The 24,015-nt window shown below is 39.3% G+C and overlaps 1 protein-coding gene across 6 annotated transcripts in view; it reads right to left on the bottom strand.

Moving 5' to 3' along the window:
• The window catches only part of NAB1 (NGFI-A binding protein 1), a 42,166-nt gene that overhangs the window by 4,603 nt on the left and 13,548 nt on the right, over window positions 1-24,015 (bottom strand). For 5 of the 6 annotated variants that reach the window (XM_032860215.1, XM_032860219.1, XM_032860217.1 and 2 more), the window contains 3 exons: window positions 14,757-14,890; window positions 12,116-12,167; window positions 85-247 (listed from right to left, as the gene is read on the bottom strand). In XM_032860215.1, coding sequence (XP_032716106.1) covers window positions 85-247; window positions 12,116-12,167; window positions 14,757-14,890 — 349 coding nt within the window. Of the gene's footprint in view, window positions 1-84; window positions 248-2,079; window positions 2,170-12,115; window positions 12,168-14,756; window positions 14,891-24,015 lie in introns of all 6 variants that reach the window. The other variant, XM_032860220.1, reaches the window with a different exon arrangement.

Consider the following 24,015-nt stretch of genomic DNA (forward strand, 5'->3'; position numbering starts at 1 on the left):
GGATTTAAAAACAAGCCGACTTCTGCCGCTTTCTACAGTGCACACAGCCCCCGGCTCGCCGAGCGCAGGTCATCTAAGACCCACCTTGCCCATCCGAGGTGTCAGAAGCCGCGCCGTTCGGGCTGTGCTCCTCGGAGGCCTGCCTGTAGAGCCCTGCCGGGAGCCTCCGCTCGGCGTGCTGCAGTCTCTCATAGCCAGCTGGGGTGCAAAGGAACTCCATCTGCTTTGCCATCACCTTTTCAGGCTGCTAGTAAGTAAAGCAAAAATAAAATCAGGAACTAAAACAGTCTACATTTTTTTTTAATGCTTTAAAGATGCCAATTTCAGACTCCAGCAAATATATTTAGTATTCATTAAATTAGTTCACACTTCATGTGGTATACACGTTCCATAAATATGCTTAGATGTCTATATCATCATGTTAAAACATAAATGTTGGATTCTGTGCAAGAGGGGGAAAAAGAAAAACCTTCCTGCTCGTCCTTTAAAGAGAATTCCATATTTCAGCTCAAAGGCAAAATAACCTTAGCTTTGTTTCCCGAAGTACTGAGTCCTTTAAAATATTTTTTAAAAAAGGAACCTCAGAGCAACAGCAACATCTGCTAGAAACTGCTTCTAACACACAGGGTGAGATCTTGGCATTCTTATTTTAGGATCTGGCACTACGCATACTCTGATATGATGACAGCATGTTGGGGGAGAAAAGGTGTAAAATGGCTGTCTAGAAGGACAAGACAAACACCCCTCCCACCGAAATTAAACAATGCAATTTATGCAGGAAAAACATCAGTGCCAACGAGACTCTCCCCTTCACCATGGAATGAAACTGCAGTATTTCCCAACCAATCATAAAAAGACAACTTTAAAATACACAAGTAAAGGGCGCCTGGGTGGCTCAGTGGGTTAAGCCTCTGCCTTCGGTTCAGGTACATGATCTCAGGGTCCTGGGATCGAGCCCCGCATCGGGCTCTCTGCTCAGCGGGGAGCCTGCTTTCCCCCCCTTTCTCTGCCTGCCTCTCTGCCTCCTTGTGATCTCTGTCAAATAAATAAATAAAATCTTTAAAAAAATACACAAGTAAATAGAAATTTATCTCTGCCATGTGTTTTTTAAGTTCCTTCCTTATATACTGCTTTAAATTACTTATATGTGATATTCAAAGCAGTACATTTGTGATAGTCTGCCAAGGAGTTAATAGTCAAAATGCAGATAAGACTTACTGCTGTGCCATACAGAAGGGTAGTACAAGGAAGCTGCTGTATAGAATTAGTTCCCAAAAAATCCTGATTCACGATAGTAAAAATCAATAAATGAAAAATATTAACTCACAGAATAGGATAAAAGCTTATACTATTTTTCTGAATGCACATAAACCAGATCAAAAGGAGCTTTAACTTTAATTCATTTGAACTTATTACTAATTAATTGGGAAAATTTCAGTAAGATTTCTAAAGAGGAAGTGTATTTTTCATTCTCTTAATTAAAAAAAAACAAAACTTGGCACTACTGAATTTGACCAAGAGCAGTTGCCAGGCAGAAGATCAACAGGAATAAAACTTACAGTCCTTTCTAAAAGGTGGTATTTGCAGAGATGACTTTTTAAAAACGTTAATTTAAGGATACAATGATGAAACAATAGCAAAAGCACCCGAAGATACATATTAAGGCAAGAATTTTTTCTCATCCATGAATCAAAATGACTTAAAAATAACTACCAGGCTGATGATTAATGTTTTCTTGAGAACCAGTCCTGTTTTATCTCAAAGTTCTATAACACACAGCCATAATCAACATGGCTTTCTTCCTGGTATCAAATTCCTCTACCTCTAGGTAGAGACTCTGTGTTTCTTCCTACAAAACTACAAAGAGTAAATATCACTGTATCAGATTCTGCTCATAACCCAATCAAACTATGTCGTCACTGCTCTCTTGTTGACACAGCTGTGCATCAGTTGACTTTTCAGAAACAACCAGAAATAAATCCAATCCTCAGAGGCTTAAAACTGAAGCTAGCTGAAGCACCCGTTTGTTTTTCAATCTACAGGTATTATTATGAAACGTTTACTGGTGGTTTGCGTTACCTGTGAACCGACAGCAGTGAGCTCTTCACTCTTCGCTTTGGCCTGCTGGAAGAGCGTTTGCACAGAGTCCTGGAAATCTGGAAATCCATCCTATAGGTCAACAATTAAGTCCTTTTTAGAATTTGTAAATAAAATACCAACAACTCAGAAAACAGAACGACAACCAAACACTTTGATCCTACTGCCCAAATAACCATGATTAAGATTTTAATGTAGAATACTTCCTTTCAGTCTTTTATGGTACCTTATTTCTACACTTGTAATTTCACTAAAAATACAAACGAAAAAGATAGTAAAAATTACACATCTACACTGGAATGCAGACTTCATGAGCATCAATAGGAATGACTGTGTAACGTTTCATATAGCATTTCACCTAGTGGCTCAACTAGTAATAATCACTATTTTTAAATCGGACATTTAGATTATTTTTAGGTTGAAAAACACTGCAAAAGTATTTTCACAGGAACAGCCCTTTCCATAGCTTAGGTTGCCCAGTACAGTAGATTCCTAGTCCAATTACTGCAAAGGGATGGACATTTTTATTAACATTTTTCATTCACTACTTCCCCCAAAGGCCTTTACTGGCTAACAGACTTCCTCGCCAGCACTGGGTCTTGTTGTTTTCTTAATTTTTGCCCAATTCATATTTTTGTATTGATATTCAAAATTTTTTAAATGTTATACATTGTAGCTGTATACACTTTTATTTTGTAAATTCTTCTGTAACTGTAAGCTTCAGAAAGGCATTCTGATTTAGAGATTTGACAAATACTCAAATCTACCCTCTAGTTTTTCTAAAGCTTTACTTGTTTGCTTTGTTTCTAAAATCTCTCTAACCCATCAAGAATTTATTCTGTTCTATGTACAATGTGAATGGTCTTCAAAGTGCTCCCCAATAACCCCAATCTGAATTTCTGAAGAATTCTTCCATGCCGAGTGGTCATTTCTCCTTCAGCATCTCACATGACAGGAAACAGGGATTTGAATTAGAACGACCCGCACTGGAGGCTCCTGGGGGGCACAGCTCGGTAAGCAGCCGGCTCTTATTTCAGCTCAGGTTGTGATCTCGGGGTCCTGGGATCGAGCCCCAAGTCAGGCTCCCTGCTCAGTAGGGAATGTGCTTCAGGTCTCTCTCTCTCTCTCTGTCACCCCACTGCTTGCTCTCACACTCTCTCTAAAACAAATCAATCTTCAAAGAAGGAGGAGGAGGAGAAGAAATAAAAAAAGCCTGCACTCATGTTCCAATTCTACCACTTACCAGCTACGTAACACCAGAGAAATAACTCAACCTTTCAGAACGTTAGTTTCCTAATTATTCCTAAATATTTTTATGAAAAATACAGGTAAGAGCACCTCTCTGTGAGGGTTGTTGTGAGTTGTGAGGATGTGGTCACTTAGCGCGTAATCACTGCCACGTAAGTGTGTCAACACACACTAAACTCCTCCATGAAACAGCTTACTCGAGGCACTCTCCTCCTGCACAGCACATCAACTTAAATGACTTTCGCTGAACTTTTTATTATGAAAGGCCAATCCATCTACTACTTTTTTCAGGTTGTTTAGTGGTTTTTGCTCATTTACTGCTTTACATGAAATTTATATCCACAAACATGACAACAGCGTGATTTTAGTAAATTTACTATAAACTACTGAAGCATTCCTCACAGAAATGGTCATGACCTCCAAAATATTTCTCTCCTAGTTTCATGAACTATGTATTTGTAGCAAAGGATAAATCATTAAAAACCAAAGTTCTTATAATAACCTAGAAGAGATGTAATAATAACACAATATTGTATCTGAAGTAAGGGATACTGATTCAGAAGTTTTTCCCCATCAGGGTCTTATTTCTCCACGGTGACTCTCATGTTTTCAAAAATTTCATCTACCCAAATTCATTTCTTAAGTAATTTGCCATTTTTAAATTCAAAGACATAAAATAGAGTCAAGGGCAAATAAATCTGACATCTCCAGATAGTCTCATGTACCTTTATGATGGATCAACATACAATCAGCATTTATTTGAGAAAGAGAGAGAGAAAGAAAGAGAACTCGAGCAAGCAGGGGGAGAGGCAGAGGGAGGAGACCCCCTGCTGAGCAAAGAGCCCAACTCGGGGATCCCAGGACCCTGGAATCACAACCCCAACCAAAGGCAGACACCCTACCAACTGAGCCTCCCAAGTGCCCCCAATCAGCATTTTTAAAACACTGAAAATAGCTACCTTTCTAGGCCCCCCAGACGAGGACTCAGAGGGACGTATGGCATATAATCGTTAACTGAGCTAGAATGAACGTTATACAAATGGATGCAATTTAAATCTAAGTGAAAAGTACACGTGCTTCGTCATTCGATTTTTCTCTAAGAACTTATTCAGACCTAAATCTAGCTTTCTCTTAGCAGTCTCTCCTTCAAGTGAAGAGCACTCATCGGTCAGGGTTGGTCAGTGAGTTCAACAGGGGAGGCTGGGAGGAGACCTGGGAAACGAGAAGCTATCATTTTCCAGGTGACGACCACGTGCCCCCGGTTCCCCACTGCATTGTGCATTTCACGTGTGTCCACCTAATTTAATCCCCAGCACAGACGCCCGCAGGCTCCTCTCACATCACGGCTCGGACAGTGGCTTCGAAGCCTCTGCTCCTGTTCGGCATTTTTAAGGCGCACGGCAGTAAACGCAGGCACAGCTCTCATAGCGCTCATTCTCCCGGCTGAACCGGCCTACCTCCGCGATCTACACGGAGTTCAAAACCCCATCCTACTACCGACTGACTGCAATACTGGACAGACTGTTTCTTCTTTGTGTGTCTACTCAGCTAACTGCAGAACCGTTTTAAGGAACAAAAACTCATCAAGAACACTTAGCACAGTGCTTGGCACATAGATATCACCCAATTAAAGGTCTGCTACTGATATTAAGTTCCCTTTTCAAGCTCCCGGAGTAATCACAGTAAAACAGACAGCAGGCTACAAGTAACTTACTGCATGTCTATGGTACAGGGGGAATTAAGATAAATTTGAGGGAAATTTACACAGTATAAACATCTTAGAAATTACTTACATAGTATAAGATATCTTGGGTATTTAACACTAAAACCAGCAAGAAAATATTGAACATATTGGTAGGGAATGGTTTTAGTGGAAAGAACAACAGAAATCTGGAAATACTTGTTAATTCACTCATCAAAAATGTCTCGTTTGCCCAACAGGTTCTAGATTCTGTACTAAATGCTGGGGATTTGATGACTCCTGCCTCCTGACAAGTAGTCTAGAGGAAGAAAAGGACAAAGAGATCCAGAGCAGAGTGGAGGCCAGCGTCAGCGAAGCCTTCTGAGAGGGCATGATACTAGGCCGCGACTTGAAAGAAGAGAATTCTCCAGGGAAAGAGAGCAGCGTGTATAGAAGCCTAGAGGTGGAAAGAATGGGACGGCATCCCTCAGAAGGTGAAGAACTACGGCTACCAGGGGAAATACACTGAGAAAGAGGCAACGGTGAGAGAAACTGGACATGCAGGCCCAAATTCTGTGAGACCTTGTAAGCCATGTTAAGAATTGTCGATTTTATCTTAAATTCAAGAGAAGCCACTGAAGGTCTTGGGGAAGAAACAAACCGATCTGTGTTTCTGAAAGCTCTGTCTGAACATGCGGGAGACAATGTATAGTTCGAGCTTTTCAGGAAGCCCTGGGCAGGGCGTGCCCAGGCCAGAACCTCCAGGACTCCCGCGCTGTTTCTAAAGGACCTTACAGAAGAGTGAGCGATCTAGTCTTCTTGTGCTAAGAATTCGATGTGTGACCCCAGGGAGGGAAGTTAACCTCATGATTTCCAGTGTTCCCAATTTTTAAGTGGAAATTACACCACCTGCTATATCCACCCAATGGAGAGTCGTGGGGGTTAAATGCAGTAACACAAACGGCAACTCTCGGAAAAGCGCCGTTGCTACACAAACACGTGGTGGCACCACTGTCAGAATGCTTAACCAGGAGAATGCGACAAAGCTGGAAGGGGGACTGCAAACTGCATGTGGCAGTTTCTGGGAAACAGTTTCTGGGAAACACTGCTCCTTCATTGATGGAGAGAGGCAAAGACATGTAGTTAGCAACGTACACCTTACCAAGCAAGCAGCAATCTCGAGAGACTGGGTGCGAGTCACTCTGATTCGCTCGCACGGTCTCTGACTATTCCCTACGGGCAAACTACAAGGCTCAGTACCGTCACTCCCCGACCTACGTCTGCAGGGACCCAAAATACGTGGCTTAGATAGAAGAGAGAGAACATTCCCCAGAAACTGGTCTCTTTCACGAGACGTTTGGTGCAGGACTTCAGCAGCATGTCTCTCAAGCTTTTTTCCCCAGGCAGCAGCCGGACCACGCTACGAGCCATTCATCTGCAAGGTCGTCTTCACGTCACCTTCCTGTCACGGCTACCACCACTAATCACAGGCTCCCTCACTGCTGAGCATGGAGAAAACAAGACCCAGGATGGGATGCTGTTCGTGACCTCGGGACTCTCGGGCCGCTGGGTCCACCCCCACCGCTCCCCAACCTCGCCCCCGAATACCACAGGCTGCTTTACAGCCGCTGCTTAGCTTCAAAACGGCTTGTTTCCACAGATGTTCTCGGCCTCACACATGCATTTTCCTTTTTTTTTTCCTCTTTTACTCACACTTTCTATATGAATAGCAGATTGTAATGCTTCTTGTTTTCGGATCCAAAGGGGGAAGAGTCTACATCAAATTAGACCAGCTTGCCTTCAACGACCTCAGTAAACACGTAGGTGGATGTTCTGACCCTCTTCCCTCCCCCTGCCTCCCTCTCCCACCCTACCCTGCTGAAACTGCTCGCAGATGTTTCCTCTAAGTCTTTCAAGATCCAATTCTCTGACTTTCTGGTCTCTATTAACAAACTACATTTCTTTCATCCAGCTTTCTCTGATTGCTTTGCACTCCCAGCCCACACAGGATCAAGAATGCTGTCCCCTCCCATCTCTCTGCCTGGTCTCCAGCAAGTTCGGTGAGCGAAGAAAAGCTACAGATGAGATCTGAATGGCACCAGCCCCTGCAGTCAGCTCCCATGGCCGGTTCTCTTACATATTCTGTCTTCCAAGACCTTACTTACTACAAACACGGGAGGGGATGACAGGATTTGTTCATGTAACACGTTATGTTCTTAATGAAAAAGAAAGGCTGTCCACTGAATCCACTTTTCATTATTATTTTTAAAAAACACGAGTGCCAGGGACTTCGGGTGGTAGCGTTTCATCTTTAACTCATTGTCAACCTGTCTGAAATATACTGTCATAGTTATGATAGAACAAAATCAAACTAATTTTTCTTGATTTACTGTTTATCTTCCCAACACCATGCTTCTCCTCATTCCAAATAATCAGTTTGTCAAATGGCAATGCCTTATATTTAAATATATTTTGTAATTTACATTGTTACATTTCCTACTCAAAACTTAACAATTGCTTGGACATGCCTCCTTGAAACAGAAATGGTAACCGCCCACTTTTAAAGGCTACCTCTTCCGCAAACACTCGGCCTTCGTACCCTACTAGTGGGAGCAAAGGTGTAACGCCAATAGTGCTTCTCACACCGAAGGTGTGGTGTGAATGCTCGTCAGCACGCGGGAAGATAGCCTGCAGGCCTGGCTCTGCCACTAGAGAGAAATGCGGCAGCTTGAGCAAGTCACGGAGACTCTCTGGGTGTCTCTTTGGCTATAAACGGAAATCCTAAAGTGTCCATATAAAGATAAACAAGAAGGTTTGTGATAATGAATTTCAAATGCCTAGCAGGGACAGGCGTTAATAGAGTCAATAAAAAAGTTTTTCTGCATGTGTCCCAGAGCTAGATCTGAGGTCTCCGATGGAAAAACAAACAACAAACATAATTTGTCTCCATTTAGCTGAAAGTGGATCCACACAAAAGACTGTATTCCAGGTCAACAAGCCATTCATCCGGTAGGGACTGGAGAGCCACTCTCAAACCTCGCCCACCAACACACAGGGCTGAAGGGGCGCCTTCCCTAGAGGCGTCATTCCAGGCGGTGGGTTTCCCTACAGCCTTCCTAAGCCAGCAGGCTTTTTCCTCTGTGTCTACTTCATTACTCTCAAATTAGAGAGTACAAAATCTCTGGTACCTAATGTCCGACATTCCCTACAGGAAGGGGTTATGCTGAGCACCCGGCCGCCACAGAACCAAGAGCCATCAAGGAACAGCTAGCTATCCTTAAAGCGGGACAGCCCACTACACAGTAAGAGGAAAAAGTCAGACAAGGATTTTAAAACCTATACCGAACGCTTCACGAACAGACCAGGAAATCACAGCATTTGGCAAAAAAACACCTTCCCGAGTTTGAACAAAGTGCTAGTCTTGTGAGTGTGTCCTAACGCACGGCCATGCAAGAAAATGTTTCCTTCCCTTACGTGTCTATTTTTTATATCATTTCTATTTTATCTACTGGACATTACATTTCTTTCTGTACACTGTAAAAATTATCTTTTTGAGATTAAAAACGTCAGCAATTTGGCATGCATGCTAATTGGTTATTGTTAAGGATTTTAGAAAAATGAAAATGAAAGAAAAAATTCTCATTAACTTGGGCCTAGTAATCTGCTATAATTTATAATGTGCTAAGCTTATCTTTGTAGTATTTTCTTTTAATAGAAAATTAGTAATTCAAATGAAATAAGAAACAGTATGTTCAAAGAATTCTAAAATCTTTCCAGTTTTACTGATGAAGTCCTTGGTGTCAGTCATAAATTCTACAAATTGGTCTCACTGTTCTTCTAAACATGCATAGTATTCTCTTACCCCCTCTTTGCCCACACTAGTCTACCTCTGTAATGCCCCTCCACCCGACACTGACCTTTGAAAACCCTTTCTTCTAAAACCCAGCTCACACCGTGTCTCCCGTCACTGGTGGCCACATACAAAACAGGTATAAACAGCGCACTGATACTCGATGAAATGTCATAAAGGAGTACAGCCCACAGAACACTAAATCCCTCAGTGTCGGCTTCTGGAATCGAGTGAGTAGCACTGGAATCTCGAATCTGAGTTAGAGTACGTAAGAGAACAGAGACAAGGACTGGTGCCAATACTGTGTGTTTTGCAAAGGATTACCCTGGATCCATGTGTGGGTACACCTAGGCATAAAACACACACTCTCGGGAGAGAGACTGTTGCCCTGCGACCCAGAAGTGCTTTTAAAAAACAAAGCAAAAACGAAATTTAAACAGGCCAGCAAAACAGGCAAACTATCGTCCCAGATAAAAAGCTCAGGTCCCTCTTTATTTCTGGGAAACAAAATCAAGAATTTAGTGCCTATAACAGCGTTTAAAGTGGTCTGGGCTGATGAGTCACTTGTCTTATTTAGGAAGGGTTGGAACTGTTATTCCCAGAAGAAGGAAACACCGATGACCTTAATTCTAAGTCCAGAACTGTTCAAGCGGCTCTGGGAATGTTAGTAAAATAGTCAACTAACCAAACAGAACCATCGTTCAGTAGTTCTAGTGGGACGTATTTGAAGGAACAGAAGGTCACGTCTAATGCTATAACCCAACACTCTGAGCTACTAAAAAGAAACTCAAAACCCTGTGCTGGATACAAAAAACACCGCTTAAATTTCAGATAAGGGCCACCAAGGAGGTGGTCAGAAGACTCATTAATACAGCTGAACGAGAAACAGTGACAGCTCAAACAGCCCGTGAGATTCATGATCACAGATATACAACAGTGATCTCTGAACACAGACAAAAAAGGAAACCAGGGCTTCAATGCGAGGAGAGCCCGAGTCAGAATTACACGGAGGGCCAACGGTGAGAAAGACGCAGACAGCATTTCTAGCCAGCGGCTGACTACCCTTCCTGGCCCCTGGGCAGGTTTTGAACCTTCTTTCCTCTAACTCCTCTGACAGCACATGCTTCTTCGCAGTCTCTGTAGTCACCCGATTTCCCATTCTGTGGCAGAGTCACTGTATCTACAGGGATCCTCTCTTGTCCATTACCTTGGGATACAACAGGATGAAACCATGTCATCACGAGTTAGACTATCTTCTAATGGCCTTTTTGGTCATTCCAGCCATTTTTTGGGCATTGTATCTGAGGCTAACTGGTCTTAAACATTACTCAAGAGCTAACAGTGACGCTGATTACAAATACAAGCACAACTTTTAAAAGTGTGGCCTTTTTTGGACAAAATTCTTCTCTTCTTTGAGAACCACTGCTTTAGGATAAAGTTTTTAAGAAGTCAAAGATGCTTAGCCATAGCCACTCATTATCTCACCTCAGTGATTTTATTAAGTGCTTACTAAGTGCGAGGCACTATTACCAAATCCGAGTACAAAGCAGTGGACAGACAGATAAGAGCTGTATTCTCACCCAATGGCCAGACTGGTAACAAAACAAATACGTCGTAGGTTCAGATGCCGGCGCATGCTGTGAAAACCAACAAAACGAAGCAGGAGAAAGAGCCTAAATGCGACGGAGGTAAAGGTGCCCTTTCAGAAAGGGAGGCAAGAAGTCAGAGGCAGCTCGGCTGTGAGCTGAGGCCCCGTGAAGAGCTGCAGAACCGTCTGCGCCGGGAACAAGCAGCGAGTGCTGAGGTAGGACGAGTTCGGCCTGTTCTAGCCCTGGGGGTGGGTCCGTCTCGCGGGGACATGTAGGAATGGGGAAGTGTGGCAGCATATGAGGTTAGACACGGAGATAGAGTCAGACCACGCAGGGTCCTACATGTCTCCATGAGTGTAGGTTTTATTCTAGGCACAGGAGAAAGCCACTGGAAAGATTTAAGTGAGAAAGTGAGAAAGGGATACATGTTTAAAAGATAACTGTGGGGGCGCCTGGGTGGCTCAGCTGGTTAAGCGTCTACCTTTGGTTCAGGTCATGAACCCAGGGTCCTGGGATCGAGTCCCTCGTGGGACTCCCTCTCAGGAGGGAGTCTGCTTCACCCTCTGCCCACCCACCCCCACCCATGTGCACGTGCACACACACTCTCTCTCAAAAATAAAATCTTTAAGAGAAAAAAAAAGGTAACTGTAGCTTTGGTGTGACTGAAAGACTATAGACGAACAGATGCTTAGTTAAAATAATGAGAAGAATTTAGGGTAATCTAACACAGTTGATTTGCTTTAACTTGAAATTAACGGATGAGTACAGGCCCTCATCCCCTGCCCAAGGGAAAAAAGGAAGGATCTCTTAGACTTCAAATTTCTGTTCTGCTGAAGACCGGCCTTTAAAAATATATTCAATTCAAATTAAGGAACAGTAGTTTTGAAACTATTCTATAGTTCTGACAGCCCTAAAAAAAGGATATATTTTTTCTTGCTCAACTCCCACCTTACCTCTTGCAGACCTAAAATCAGAAGGACAACCTCGGGGCTCCTGGGTGGCTTGGTCAGTTAAAGCATCGGACTCTTGATTCTGGTGCCGGTCATGATCTCAGGGTCCTGGGACTGAGCCCTTTGTCAGGCTCCTAGCTCAGTGGGGAGTCTACTTGCCTCCCTCTCCATCTGCCTCCCTCCCCCTCTCATTCTCTCTCGCTCTCAAGTAAATAAATCTTAAAAAAAAAGAAAAAAGAAAAAAAAGGACAGCCTCAACCATGATCCTCTAAAAGAGGCTTGATTATAGGAAAGTCTCCATTACTTGGAAATACTAAATTGTCATTTATTTCTCTCAGATCATTAATATAAACAACATTTAGCTTCTCTAAATTTGTACTTGGTAAGATGACTAATGATATAAATAAGATTATTTAAAAAAATCATTTAATGAGTAGAGTTTTTAAATCTCTAAGAAATACCTATTGACAAATCAACCTGTGATAAACTGAATGGAAATCAATCTCATTATTGTTCCTTCCTTCTAAGAATTTCTTCATTATTCTAGTTCGAATCAGATACTTCAAAGCAACAAAATTCTGTATTATCTTAAAGATTCTACAATTCATTCACATTTTTTATTTGTTTATGGAACGCCCTTTTTTTTCAATTTGAACTAGTAAACATTATTAGCATAAGAAAATTTAATGCATAAACTTACCTCCACTTTAATTCTCTTCGGGGATAATTCATCTCTTTCTCCGCATTTTGACCTGAATAAAATGGGAGGGAGAAAAACTTGAGAAGGTAACAAATTTTATTCTAAAGATATCTCAATCTATAAACTTCCACCAAAACATATACCCCTGAAACCCTTACACCAGAAATAAGACATTCATATTACGGACATAACAAAAAAGACTTTTCATCACTTCTAAATTAACATCAGGGAAATACGCAGACACAATTATATTATACATTTTAAAAGTCCACTACCTAAAAACTTCCCCACAAAGAAAGTACTCAATAAATATGTAATGATTATCAAATACTGCAAAAGGCAAAAAAAATCAAGCAGGATTATATTGCATGATATCTTCTTATGGATCAGCAGGAACACTTCAGGATAAAATGCCCAAAGTGGCCATTTAAGATGAATGCTTAAGGCTACATAAGATTAAAATGCATCTATTGTCTATCTAGTGAAACTACAGATGCATTTTCCCTCTACCTAGAGATCCCTCTGCTGGGACTCTATCCCAAAGGTACCTACAGATACATGAAACTGCCAATTCAACTGTAATAAGCCATCAATTATAAGTTATCCTTCAAAGTAAAAGATGTTAAAATGTGAAAAGTACATTTCAGAATCAACAAAATATGTATGTCATTATTTATTATGATGCTATTTATAATGATAACAGGCTAGAAACAACTCAAGTATCCATCAGTAGGGTCTGGGTAAATAAATCATGGTGAGGCACCGGGGTGGCTCGGTCGGTTAAGTGTCTGCCTTTAGCTCAGGTCATGGTCCTGGGATCATGCAACTGAGCCCAGCATCAGGCTCCCTGCATAGCAGGGAGTCTGCTTCTCCTTCTGCCCCACCCCCTGCTCGTGCACGTGTGCGCTCTCTCTCTCTTTTGCAAATAAATAATCTTTAAAAAATAAATAATCTTTTAAAAAAATCATAGTACAGACACACACAATGCAATACCATGGCACTGTAAAAAATAATGAAGAAGATGTGTACATACTACCATAACGAGATTGCCGAGACATGTTAAAAACAAAATACAGAATGATACAGATACATACTACCTACTGTTTTTTGGTAAAAATGAGAAAATATATATCTTTGCAAGTGCATTAACACAGACTGGAAAGATGAAAAAGAAACTAATAAAACCACTTCTATTGAGAAGAGGAAGAAGTTAAAGGAGACCAGAATGGGAGTGTAACTTTTTATATTACATATTCACATAGTTTTGGCTTCTAAATTATGCAAGTGTGTTATATATTTAACTTAAAAAGTACATAAATGGAAATACGACAAGAAACAGCTAAAAATTGTGGAAAGCAATTGCCTCTGGGGTGTGGTATCCAGAAGGGGGCAGGGAAACTGGTGAGTTTCAGTACAAGCCCCATGTACCGTAAATCTTAAATTATATACATGTATCACCTTGATTAAATTGTGTAAATAAAGCAGTCAGAAAATTTTGTGTAATACAGTGAAAAAAATAAAAAAGTCACTAAATCAGCTCTTAATTATCCAACTTAAAAAACTCTTGTAATTCTACAATATTGCTGCTATATATTCTTAGCCTGTTCACTTAATCTGAATAACTTCACTTTGTGTCTATGTGGGCTCTTAAGGCATAGCAAAGGAAACTGCTACGAGTTTGGGGCCATAATGACAGTAAATGCCTCAACAGTGGCTTTTCAAATGTGAACAGGTATGAGAGTAATCTCGGACCCTTGTGAAAATTTGGATTCCGAGACTCCATCCCCCAAAACTGTGATTAATTAGGGCCAGGGAGGGTGCTCAGGATGTGGTTTTTCAACACACGTTGAATTATGCTAACGCCAGGAGGTCATCTGCATCTCCTCAGAGAAGCAGCGGCACACACAACTCATGGTGAACTAGAAATCCACGTGTGACAAGAGGACAAAAAAGATGGAAAGATGAAAAAGAAACTAATAAAATGATGTCTATTGAGGAAGTCAATAGATTGAGGATTTAAATGAAGACGAAATGAACAAGAAGACGTGTTTATATTACATTTTAAAACCACCACTGCTTTTCAACATATAAGTTTTTTACTTCAAATATTCCATATTCCACTTCTTATTTGCAACACACGTCCATATTCCATGTAATCTGTCATCTTCCAATGTTCCTTTAAGTACTGGCCAATGGAGTCTCTTCATCCATTCAACTAATCTCATTGGATTGCAAACACCTTGCCAAAGGAACCACTTGGCTTCTACCAAGAGTTCAACAAGGTCACACGGTTAGTGGGTATACAAGTAAGTCTATACATACTAACTAAATCTCATCATCACACTCAAAACCAAAGCATCTGTGTGAGAAGAATGTTAAAACCACTACCAGAACAATGCTATAGTGCTACAGAACTGTCTTTCAAAAGAAAAACAAAAGGAGAATTAAACAAAACAACAAAACCCCATTAGCAATGTTTTGAAAAGTCACTTCACTCTTTAATTTTATAGAACCACAGTCACATTACACTTCTACTTTAAAAAAAAAAAATGCTTATATTCTGTCAATGGGTAATGCTGTAAGTTCTACCTCTACCGAGCAATGCAAAAATATATTGCCTGCCAATTAGTTAGACACTTACTTAGTGGTTCTGTAGGTATATTTGTAGGTGACTTCTCGAGAAATCTGCCTGGCCAGGGCAAACAGTTCATCTCTTCTCGTCAGCAGAGCGTTATCCTTCACACAGAGCTGAGCAGCCGCTTCGTTAACAGTGAGCTGTGTATCCAAACAAAGTTTAAAAATTATAAACATCTGTATTTCATCAATTAAGAAAAATGTTTCACTTAAGGATAAAAAATGTCACATTGTATAATGAGATCATAGTTTATAAAAATCAGGATGGGTCTTTATTAGTCCTAAGGCTTAATTTCAGAAGAAAATCACATCACTTACCATCCTTCAGAACTCAAATTAATCACAATAGTCACCCTGGTTTTATGTATTTATATGCTTAATTTTTGTTTAGGCATGGATTTATAGAAAATAAGCAAAATAAAGTAAAAAAAAATTCTGTATCTCATTTTTATGAAAAGCCAAGGATTTGAAATGACTTGTTGATACTATTTCCCTAACTAAAAGTGAGTATATGCGGTCTGACAGGTATTTTTTTTTTTTTCAGTGTGAACTGATATGAAACTTCTTAGGAAGGAATAAGAGTTAGATGATTTGAGTTAAATTATTTATCAAATTACTTAGTCAAAAAACAGAGTTATCACAGATTAGGGCCATAAAGGAAAATCAAGGTCTTGGAGTCACTAAATCTCTAAAATTAATCTAATTCCACTCTTTTATCTAAATGTTAAATAATGTCAATACAGAATTGCTACTTGACGAAACAACTGTATTGAAACTTAAAATAGCAATGTTATCCAAATTGAAAATCTGTTCATTGTTTAATTAGAAAAGGTTTTTTCACATAATTTTGCCAATTTAAATAGATATAGGGAATTGCCAAGCAGTATATCAAACTTTTTCAAAAAGCAAGAAACATACTCGTTGCAGGCATGACTGACAGCAAACAGAGTAATGGCAGACAGACCTGAGGTGAGTCCTGCTGCATCACTTACCATCTGTGTGACTCTGGGCGTCTAAAAACTTCTCAGAGCCTCAGCGTTCTCAGAGGCAAAAATAGGATAATCAAAACGGGAACTACCTCAAGTGACTAACAAGAAAGAAAATGAGACACACCTGGCACAAGGTTGTTCTTAGTATTAGTTCTTGTTTTCCTTTCATAAAAAAACAGGCATTTACTTCCTTCCTACCCGGGCATCCCATTCTGCTCACAAAAATGTTCTATATTTAAAATTTTCAAAAATACAGAGAAGCAACAGAAGAAATTCAGCCTTCCATCTATTAATGCAATGCAGAATGGTGGCAATGCAGAGTGCAAACCTTCCATCTATTTTTTTTAAGATTTTATTTATTTATTCATGAGACACACAAAGAAATAGAGGCAGAGGGAGAAGCAGGCTCCCTGCAGAGACGGGAGCCCAATGTGGGACTAGATCCCAAGACCCTAGGACCTAAAGCTGAACTGAAGGCAGATGCTTGACCAACTGAGTCAGCCAGCACCCCCATCTATTAATATTTTAATGTATATTACTCTAATATCTGTGTACATACAAACATGTATGTGAATATAGATTTGTAACTGCCTTTTTTCACTTATGTATGCTGTATTTTTTACTTCTATCATGTTGTTAGGCAGAAACTTGGCTAAGAAACCAGCATCTGGCATGGGCCGGTTACTCAACAAGTACCTGTTGGCTGATAAATGAGTAAATACTCTTTACGGTGTCATTTTTACTACCCAGACATACAATATTCCATTGTAGGGAAGAGCAATATATTATTTAAACCAACCTCACTCTGAACATGAAACTACCCCCACTTTTTCATGTATTACAAGGTAAGCTGAAAAGAATGTTCTTAACTGTGTATCTTTGCACACATATTCAATTATTTTCTTGGAATAAACTCCTAAGAATAAATTTATCAGGTCACAGACTATACTAAATTTTACAAGATTTATAGATTTCCCCAAATTACTCTCCCGGAAAACTGCTCCAAATCATAACACTACCAACAATTACATGAAGATCCATTATCCAGAATCAACCAATACTGGTTATTTTATTTTAAAAGCTTTACCAATTCGATGTATTTTCAGTATCATTTGGTTGTAATTTACATTCCTTTGACTATAAAACAACCTTTTTCTTATAAAGTATTTTAAAATTTGCTTACTCATGGCAGTTGCCTGTTTCTTCTACTGCACTATTTGGTTTCTTAGGGACTTCAGGAATTCTTTATGCATTAAGAGCATTAACTCTTCATATGCAGTGGCTTTTCTTTTTCATACTTTATCATTAGCCTTACGGTTTTTGTCTTGGGTGCCATGCATAGAAACTCCCTTCTCACCTTAAAACATGAATGGTTTCCTGTAATTTGGCATAACAGTTTTATTTTTTCCACTTAACTACTAAACCATTTAGAATGTGTTATGGTGTATGATATAAATCATGTATCTAACATCCCCCTCCCCGGATTTCTACCTATAATTTACATTGTCTAATTCTCAAATAATTTTGCTACAGACAAGGTTATAATACACCCAGGCCTCCTATTTTAAACTCTCAACTGAAAATGAGAGCATAATAGGAACAATGTGTTTTCAATCTTCTCCCCTTTTCCTAAAGAATCATCAACAGATCAATTTCTTCGCTAAGTGCTTTTTAAAAAAAAATTATTTATTTTTATTTATTTTTATTAACATATAATGTATTATTAGCCCCAGGGGTACAGGTCTGTGAATCACCAGGTTTACACACTTCACAGCACTCACCATAGCACATACCCTCCCCAATGTCCATAACCCAACCACCCTCTCCCTCCCCAGCCCCAACCCTCAGTTTGTTTTGTGAGATTAAGAGTCTCTTTTGGTTTGTCTCCCTCCCAATCCCATCTTGTTTCCTTTATTCCTTTCCTACCCCTCAAACCCCCCACATTGCCTCTCAACTTCCTCCTATCAGGGACATCATATGATAATTGTCTTTCTCTGACTGGCTTCTCTCGCTAGCATTTAAGTGCTTCCGAAAGGCACAATGTAACTGGAGCTAAAAGTGAAATATAAAGAATGATTTCCTAAATAAATTAACTTCAATTTTGGAAAAGCACTAGCTTCAATGACCTTGAAGACCTTCTTAAACCCGTTTTTAGGTAGCCCTTTCTTTCTTGCATTCGTACCCTAAATTAGTAGGGAGAGCTTCAGATTGTTAGTAAGGTGTTTTAACTGACATTTCAGAGGTACCACCTTATGCACAACCACAGAAAATAACCTTTCAACATCAACTGAAATAGCGTTCTAGTATTCCATCATCCTACCAGAAACCAAAAACACAAACCTAATATATTCTCTGTTACTGAATTCAGGCTTCGAAAGATCAAAAAAGTTGACTGAGCTCTCCAAGACCTTAGGGAAACTTCTGGTATTAAAACTGAGACTGTAGAAATAACTATCGCTCACCCCCAAGTCGTAAGGAGCTGATTCATCAGGGATCCCCTCAAAAATTGCATTTTCTGTTGGTGTTTTCTGTATTTCATGCTCCTAATTGTTAATAATTAAATCAGTAAATATTATGATGTATTTTTAAAAATTATATAAATACTCTAATATGTTAGTCACTGCCATACCATACTAGCTTTTTTAAAAATTCCAAGTTTCCAGGGGTACCTGGCTGGCTCAGTTGGCGGAGCGTGTGACTCTTGATCCCAGGGTCCTGAGTTTGAGCCCCACACAGGATGTGGGAGCCCACTTAAAATTATAAAAAAAAAAAAAAAAAGAAGAAGAAGAAGAAGAAGTAAAAATTCTAAGTCTCTAGTTTTTTTAAGTAGGCGTCACACCCAGTGCAGAGCTCAAGGTGGGGCTAAACTCAGGACCCTGAGACCAAGACCTGAGCTGAGATCAAGAGTCAGGTATTTAGGGGCGCCTGGGTGGCTCAGTGGGTTAAAGCCTCTGCCTTCAGCTCAGGTCATGATCCCAGGTCCTGGGATCGAGCCCCGCATCTCTGTCTGTCAAATAAATAAATAAAATCTTAAAAAAAAAAAAAAGAGTCAGGTATTTAATCAACTGAGACACCCAGGCGACCCTACGTTTCTAGTTTTGTTAAAAATATAAAACAGATATTCTCTCTAATTGGTTTACTTCCTCCAATTCCTCTTTTTTGTGGCTAAAAATGTCAAAAGTCCATTCATATTTTTATGTTAACTATTCCTTAAAGTTAGCTTTCTATCATTTGTAACTAGACCTAAAGTTTTCTTTTCTGGTAGTTAAAATTATAATCTTTAACAATCGAATGACTGTGACTTTCCGTTTTGTATTGTTAGCATAAAAATACTATGAGAATGCTGTGTGACAGGGTGGCTCAAAAGGCAATCAAGGCTTTCATTTCCAGCACAGGGAGGGAATGACTGGCCTCCTCACAGAAAACAACTAAGAATATTGGATAAAAATAGGAGGAAAAATATCTTAAATGCCATCACTAAGCCAGCAAGACAACAACAAGGACTAGTAAGGATAAAATGAATGAAGACAAAGTAAGTTGAGGACAGCTGCTAGACCAGATGACCCCGAGCTTTAGCTCACAACCTCACAGGTCTGTTTAGTGTGGGAAGAGAACAGGAGGAAAAACCCAGGAACCACCAAAGGTGAGGGAGTCTGAGACCCCTCCCTCCACAAGCTGAAATCCCAAACCACCAGCACCCCCACTGTAAGCCTGAAATAGAAATACACCTGTACTCCCAGGAGAACACAAGGGAAATTACCTGTCTTGAACCCTGCTACTGAGTTGGGGAAAACAGAAGATACTCCCTCGAGATTTCATAAACCACCCCCCCCCAAATTAGCCCACACATGACTTTCAGCCCTAATTTACACTATAAGGGCTGAGAATATTTTTCACAGGGTTCCAGAGTGGTACTGTGCAGAAAACAGGTGACTGGTAGAAGAAAAAGCAAACAACCTCTAGAAGAATCCATTTTCTTCCTAGGCCTCAAAACATTCCCACAGTTCTAAGAAATATGAGTTATAGACAGAAATCATAAAATATCCAAAGAAATAGGCATCAAAAGTAAAAACCAGCAGAAATGACAGAATAAGACCCTCAAAAACTTTAGAAAAGTAAGAGATGAAAATGTGACTAAAGAATAATACAGTAAAAAAGATCAAGAAAAACTGAGCAAACAGAAGGAGAGAAAAAATTGGGGTAGGGGCAAACAGAAGACTTCAAAAGCAAACAATAGATAACACCGATTATAAACACAACAATGAAACCCAAAAGCCAAGGAAATATCTTCAATTAGTAAGGGAAGATAACGGACAATACAGGAATTGATACCCAGAATAAACAACGAGGGCAAAATAAAGATATTTTCCAGTGGGTTATGATAGGACAGAATCTGCCATCAGTAGGCCTCTGTTAAGAAACTTCTACATGATAGATCAACTTCAGACTAAAGGAAACTAATTCCAGACAGTAAATCAGATCTAAAGAAAGGGAGGGGCAGAAAAACAAAATAAAATAAGGGAAATAAATTCACAATAGTAGTCATTATAAAAAGTGTAAATAAGTCAATTGTTCCAGATAAAAGAAAAATGTGCCTATTAATTTTTTAATTCCAATACAAAAGTTGGATGTAAAACATGGATTCAGAAAAACTGAAAGTAAAAGGATGGTAAAAAGATAAAAAAGAGAAAACACATGTACTTGTATTAAAATCATACAAAATAGGCTTTTAAAGCAATATGGGCTATGAAAGATTAGAAGAGTTGGTGCAGAACACAGAGAGAAACAGAGAACTCCACAACCACAGTAGCCGGTTTTCACACAACTGTTCCTGACAGAGCAAGCAGACAAAAGCAGACTACCTTAGAGTAAGCTTGCTAAAGCAGACACACACAGAACACTCCACCTGCAGAAACACACACGAAACACGGGCCACAATGAACCACACTAAAATCTCAGTGGATTTTAATATATGCAAACCATGTGCTCTGAACACAATGTAATTCAGTTAAAAATGATTAGAAAAATAATTAAGGAAAAGCCCTCATATTTGGAAATGAAAACACATTTCAAATAATTCATGAGTAAGAAATCATAAATAAAAAGAGAAGTAATCAGAATGGGGGGGTGGGACTTGATACCAAAATTTTGGGAATTACACCAAATCAGTATACAGTGAGAATTTACAGCCTTAATTGTTTACATTAGAAAAGAAGAACAGCTAAACGTCAATGAACTAGGAAGCACCTGAGTTAAGTTAGAAAAGAACAATAAAATGAACTGCAAGAGAGCACACGCGTGCACACACTACACGCACACACACACACACAGGGCACAACAAAGAATATCAACTAAGCCAAAAGTTGCTCCTTTAGAGATCAGGGGTTGGAAAGCTTTTGCTGTAAAAGATTAGATAGTAAGTATTTTAGGCTTAACAGGCCAAAGAGTCTTTGTTACAACTACTGAATTCTGAAGTTGCAGCTCAAAAGCAGTCGCGCAGAGGACATAAACAAACTGGCCTGGCTGTGTTCTAACAAAAACTTACTGCAAAATCAGGAGATGGGCCACATTTGGCCCACAGGCTGTAGTTCACACACCCCTGAAAAGATGAATAAAACAGACAAATCCTGGCAAAACTGATCTGGGGAAAAAAGAGACAAACGGGGGTGGCTGGGTGGCTCAGTTGGTTAAGCGTTGGACTTGGTTTCCACTCCAATCATGATCTCACAGGTTGTGGGAAGGAGCCCCACATCATGCTCCATGCTCAGCGGGAATCTCCTTGAAGATCCTCTCCCTCCGCCCCTTCCCCCCACTCATGCGGATACACTCTCTCAAATAAACAAATCATAAAAAAAGAGAGAAATGTACAAACAATAGTAGGTCTTAAAAACGATAAACAACTTTACAATAATGAGTTTGAAAACTTAGATGAAATGGACATATTTAGAAAAATATGACTTACCAAGATGACTCAAAAGCAGACTACCCTGATAGTCCATAACCCATTTTTTTAAAATGATTTAAAAAAAATTATTTTCAAGTATATGATGCTGAAATCAATGCTTTCTAAGAGTTTAGAATAAAGCATCATAACTTACCAACAATGTATTCAGGTCTATCTATGGGGGTCCCAGGTTCAAAAGTCCTCCCCTCTCAAAACTAAGACTGCTGGGTTCCTCTGAAAGCTTCAGCCTTAACTTCTCAACACTACAAGGAAAACTGACCTAAATGTGGCATATTCTGTGGGCCCAAGTCCTTATCTTAGTAACACACACACTTCAGCTCCTATAGAATTTCCAGTAGGTCTACAACTTACCCACTTACCCATCCTCCTCCTCCCATCTTTAAGTGCCGGAACTCTCCAATCGGAAGTTGCTATCTGACAAATATTCTAGAATGCCAAGTTGACTACTCGCTCACATTTCTGATACCGCAAGCTCCTGCCTCCTCCATTGCCTTGCTGCTCTTAATTTTCAGTTTCTTTCTCCTCATCCATTCACTGACTTAAGATCTGACACATACACTGCTTGTCTGCTTACCATGTAACACACCTCGGGAAAGACGAAACATATCTGCCTGGACTTCTAACACTTTGGGGTTTGTTCCTTAGAACCTGCCTCACCCCAACAACAAGTATGGTTCAAGGCCCAGCCATTCACACTATCTTCATGGTCTGACTCCTATACACCAGGCCACATCCAGTCAGGTACCAAGACCGTCGCTGATTTTTTAGCTTTAAGGAAACAAAAAAGTGTTTATTCTAACAATGATTAATTTCATAATTCTTTACTGCCTGATATATAGCACATTTGGAATTAAGTATAAAAATGCATGTAAGAAAGAGAATTTTATGTAGTTTAGAGCTGAGAAAATGTTTTCAGGTGCAGATAACTTTTTGGCTTTCGTTCACTAGTGACCTACATATTACAGTAGTAGGTCTTGAAAGATTGAAAGAACAGTGTCCACATGGGGTTCATGAAGAAAACTCTCAAATACTGACAGTGACTTAACAATGAGTCATATATTTCCTTATTTGGAAATTGAGGACAAACCAGTACTGTTCTTTAATCTAAGGAATTTAGAAAAACTCACATATCTTTCACTCATTTTACATGGTCAAGGGAGAAAATGTGAAATTACCATACTAGGAGGTACACTTAATGTAGTACCTTTCTTTTAATTCTCTCAGGATTTCATAATATCCACCAAGCTGCTGAATGGCTACTGGTTTGAAGGAAGCATCCTGATTCATAAACATCTATCGTAAACTGTATTTTTGGACCGGATTCACATACTTGAGTTTACAAATAACAAGTGGTCTAAGTTTCAAAGATACAAGCCACATATTCTAAAGCCCCCGCCCCCACATCTCAGCCTTCTAGCACTCATTCTGAGTGTTCTCTTATTTTGGGAAACTCATGATAATCTCATTACCTAAATACCATCTGTACCTATTTATCCAAAGAAGCAAAGAAACCTTAAGCAAAAGCCAAGTGTGAAATAATTTTTCTATTTTTTTAAAAGTAGGTTAGGACTTTAAAAAGAAAAAAAGTGAGGTTGATTTGGTTTATCAAAGTCATCTCTTAACATACTTTCACTTTGAAAAAATACTGACTCAACTTTGGGTTTCATCTGCTATATTTTAAAATTACATTAGAACTAGATTAAAGCATGAAACTAAAATTACCAACATGCATTGCCCTTTGTTTTCTATTAATGACAACCATAATAGCCTTTTGGTAGATTCCTCCATTAATTCATGGGTAATGAAAGCATCAAAATGTGTCTGAATTATAATGCTAAGTGTATTTTCTAGATGGATTCCTAAGTTCTTGCGAGTCAGTTACTGTGTGGCAACTATACATACAATTACAAAGGGATATGCCCAAAATAGATCAAATCAGATGCACTGTTACTTAAAACATTTTGCTAACCAATTTCCTTATTTTAAGCTCCAGTATGCATTCACATCTAAAAGCATTTATTTAAAAAGATGACAGTGAAATTGCCAAAAACAAGATTAATATGCAAAAATCAGCCAGTGACAGTAATCTTTTTTAAAAAGCAGGAAAAAATTTCATTTACAATTATATCCTTTTTAAATCTTATATATTTGCATATCCTCTATTAAATAAAAATTTGAATATATAGAAGACATTTAATATGTATATATATACTTCAGTATTTGACCTAACAAGAAATATGAAAAACCTCTGTGACACATGAATAAAAATACTGTAGAATTACGGAGAAATATAAAAGATCTAAATACGTGAA

This window comes from Lontra canadensis, unplaced genomic scaffold (genome assembly GCF_010015895.1).
Source record: "Lontra canadensis isolate GAN:19392208 unplaced genomic scaffold, GSC_riverotter_1.0 scaffold18, whole genome shotgun sequence".
Lineage (NCBI taxonomy): Eukaryota > Metazoa > Chordata > Mammalia > Carnivora > Mustelidae > Lontra > Lontra canadensis.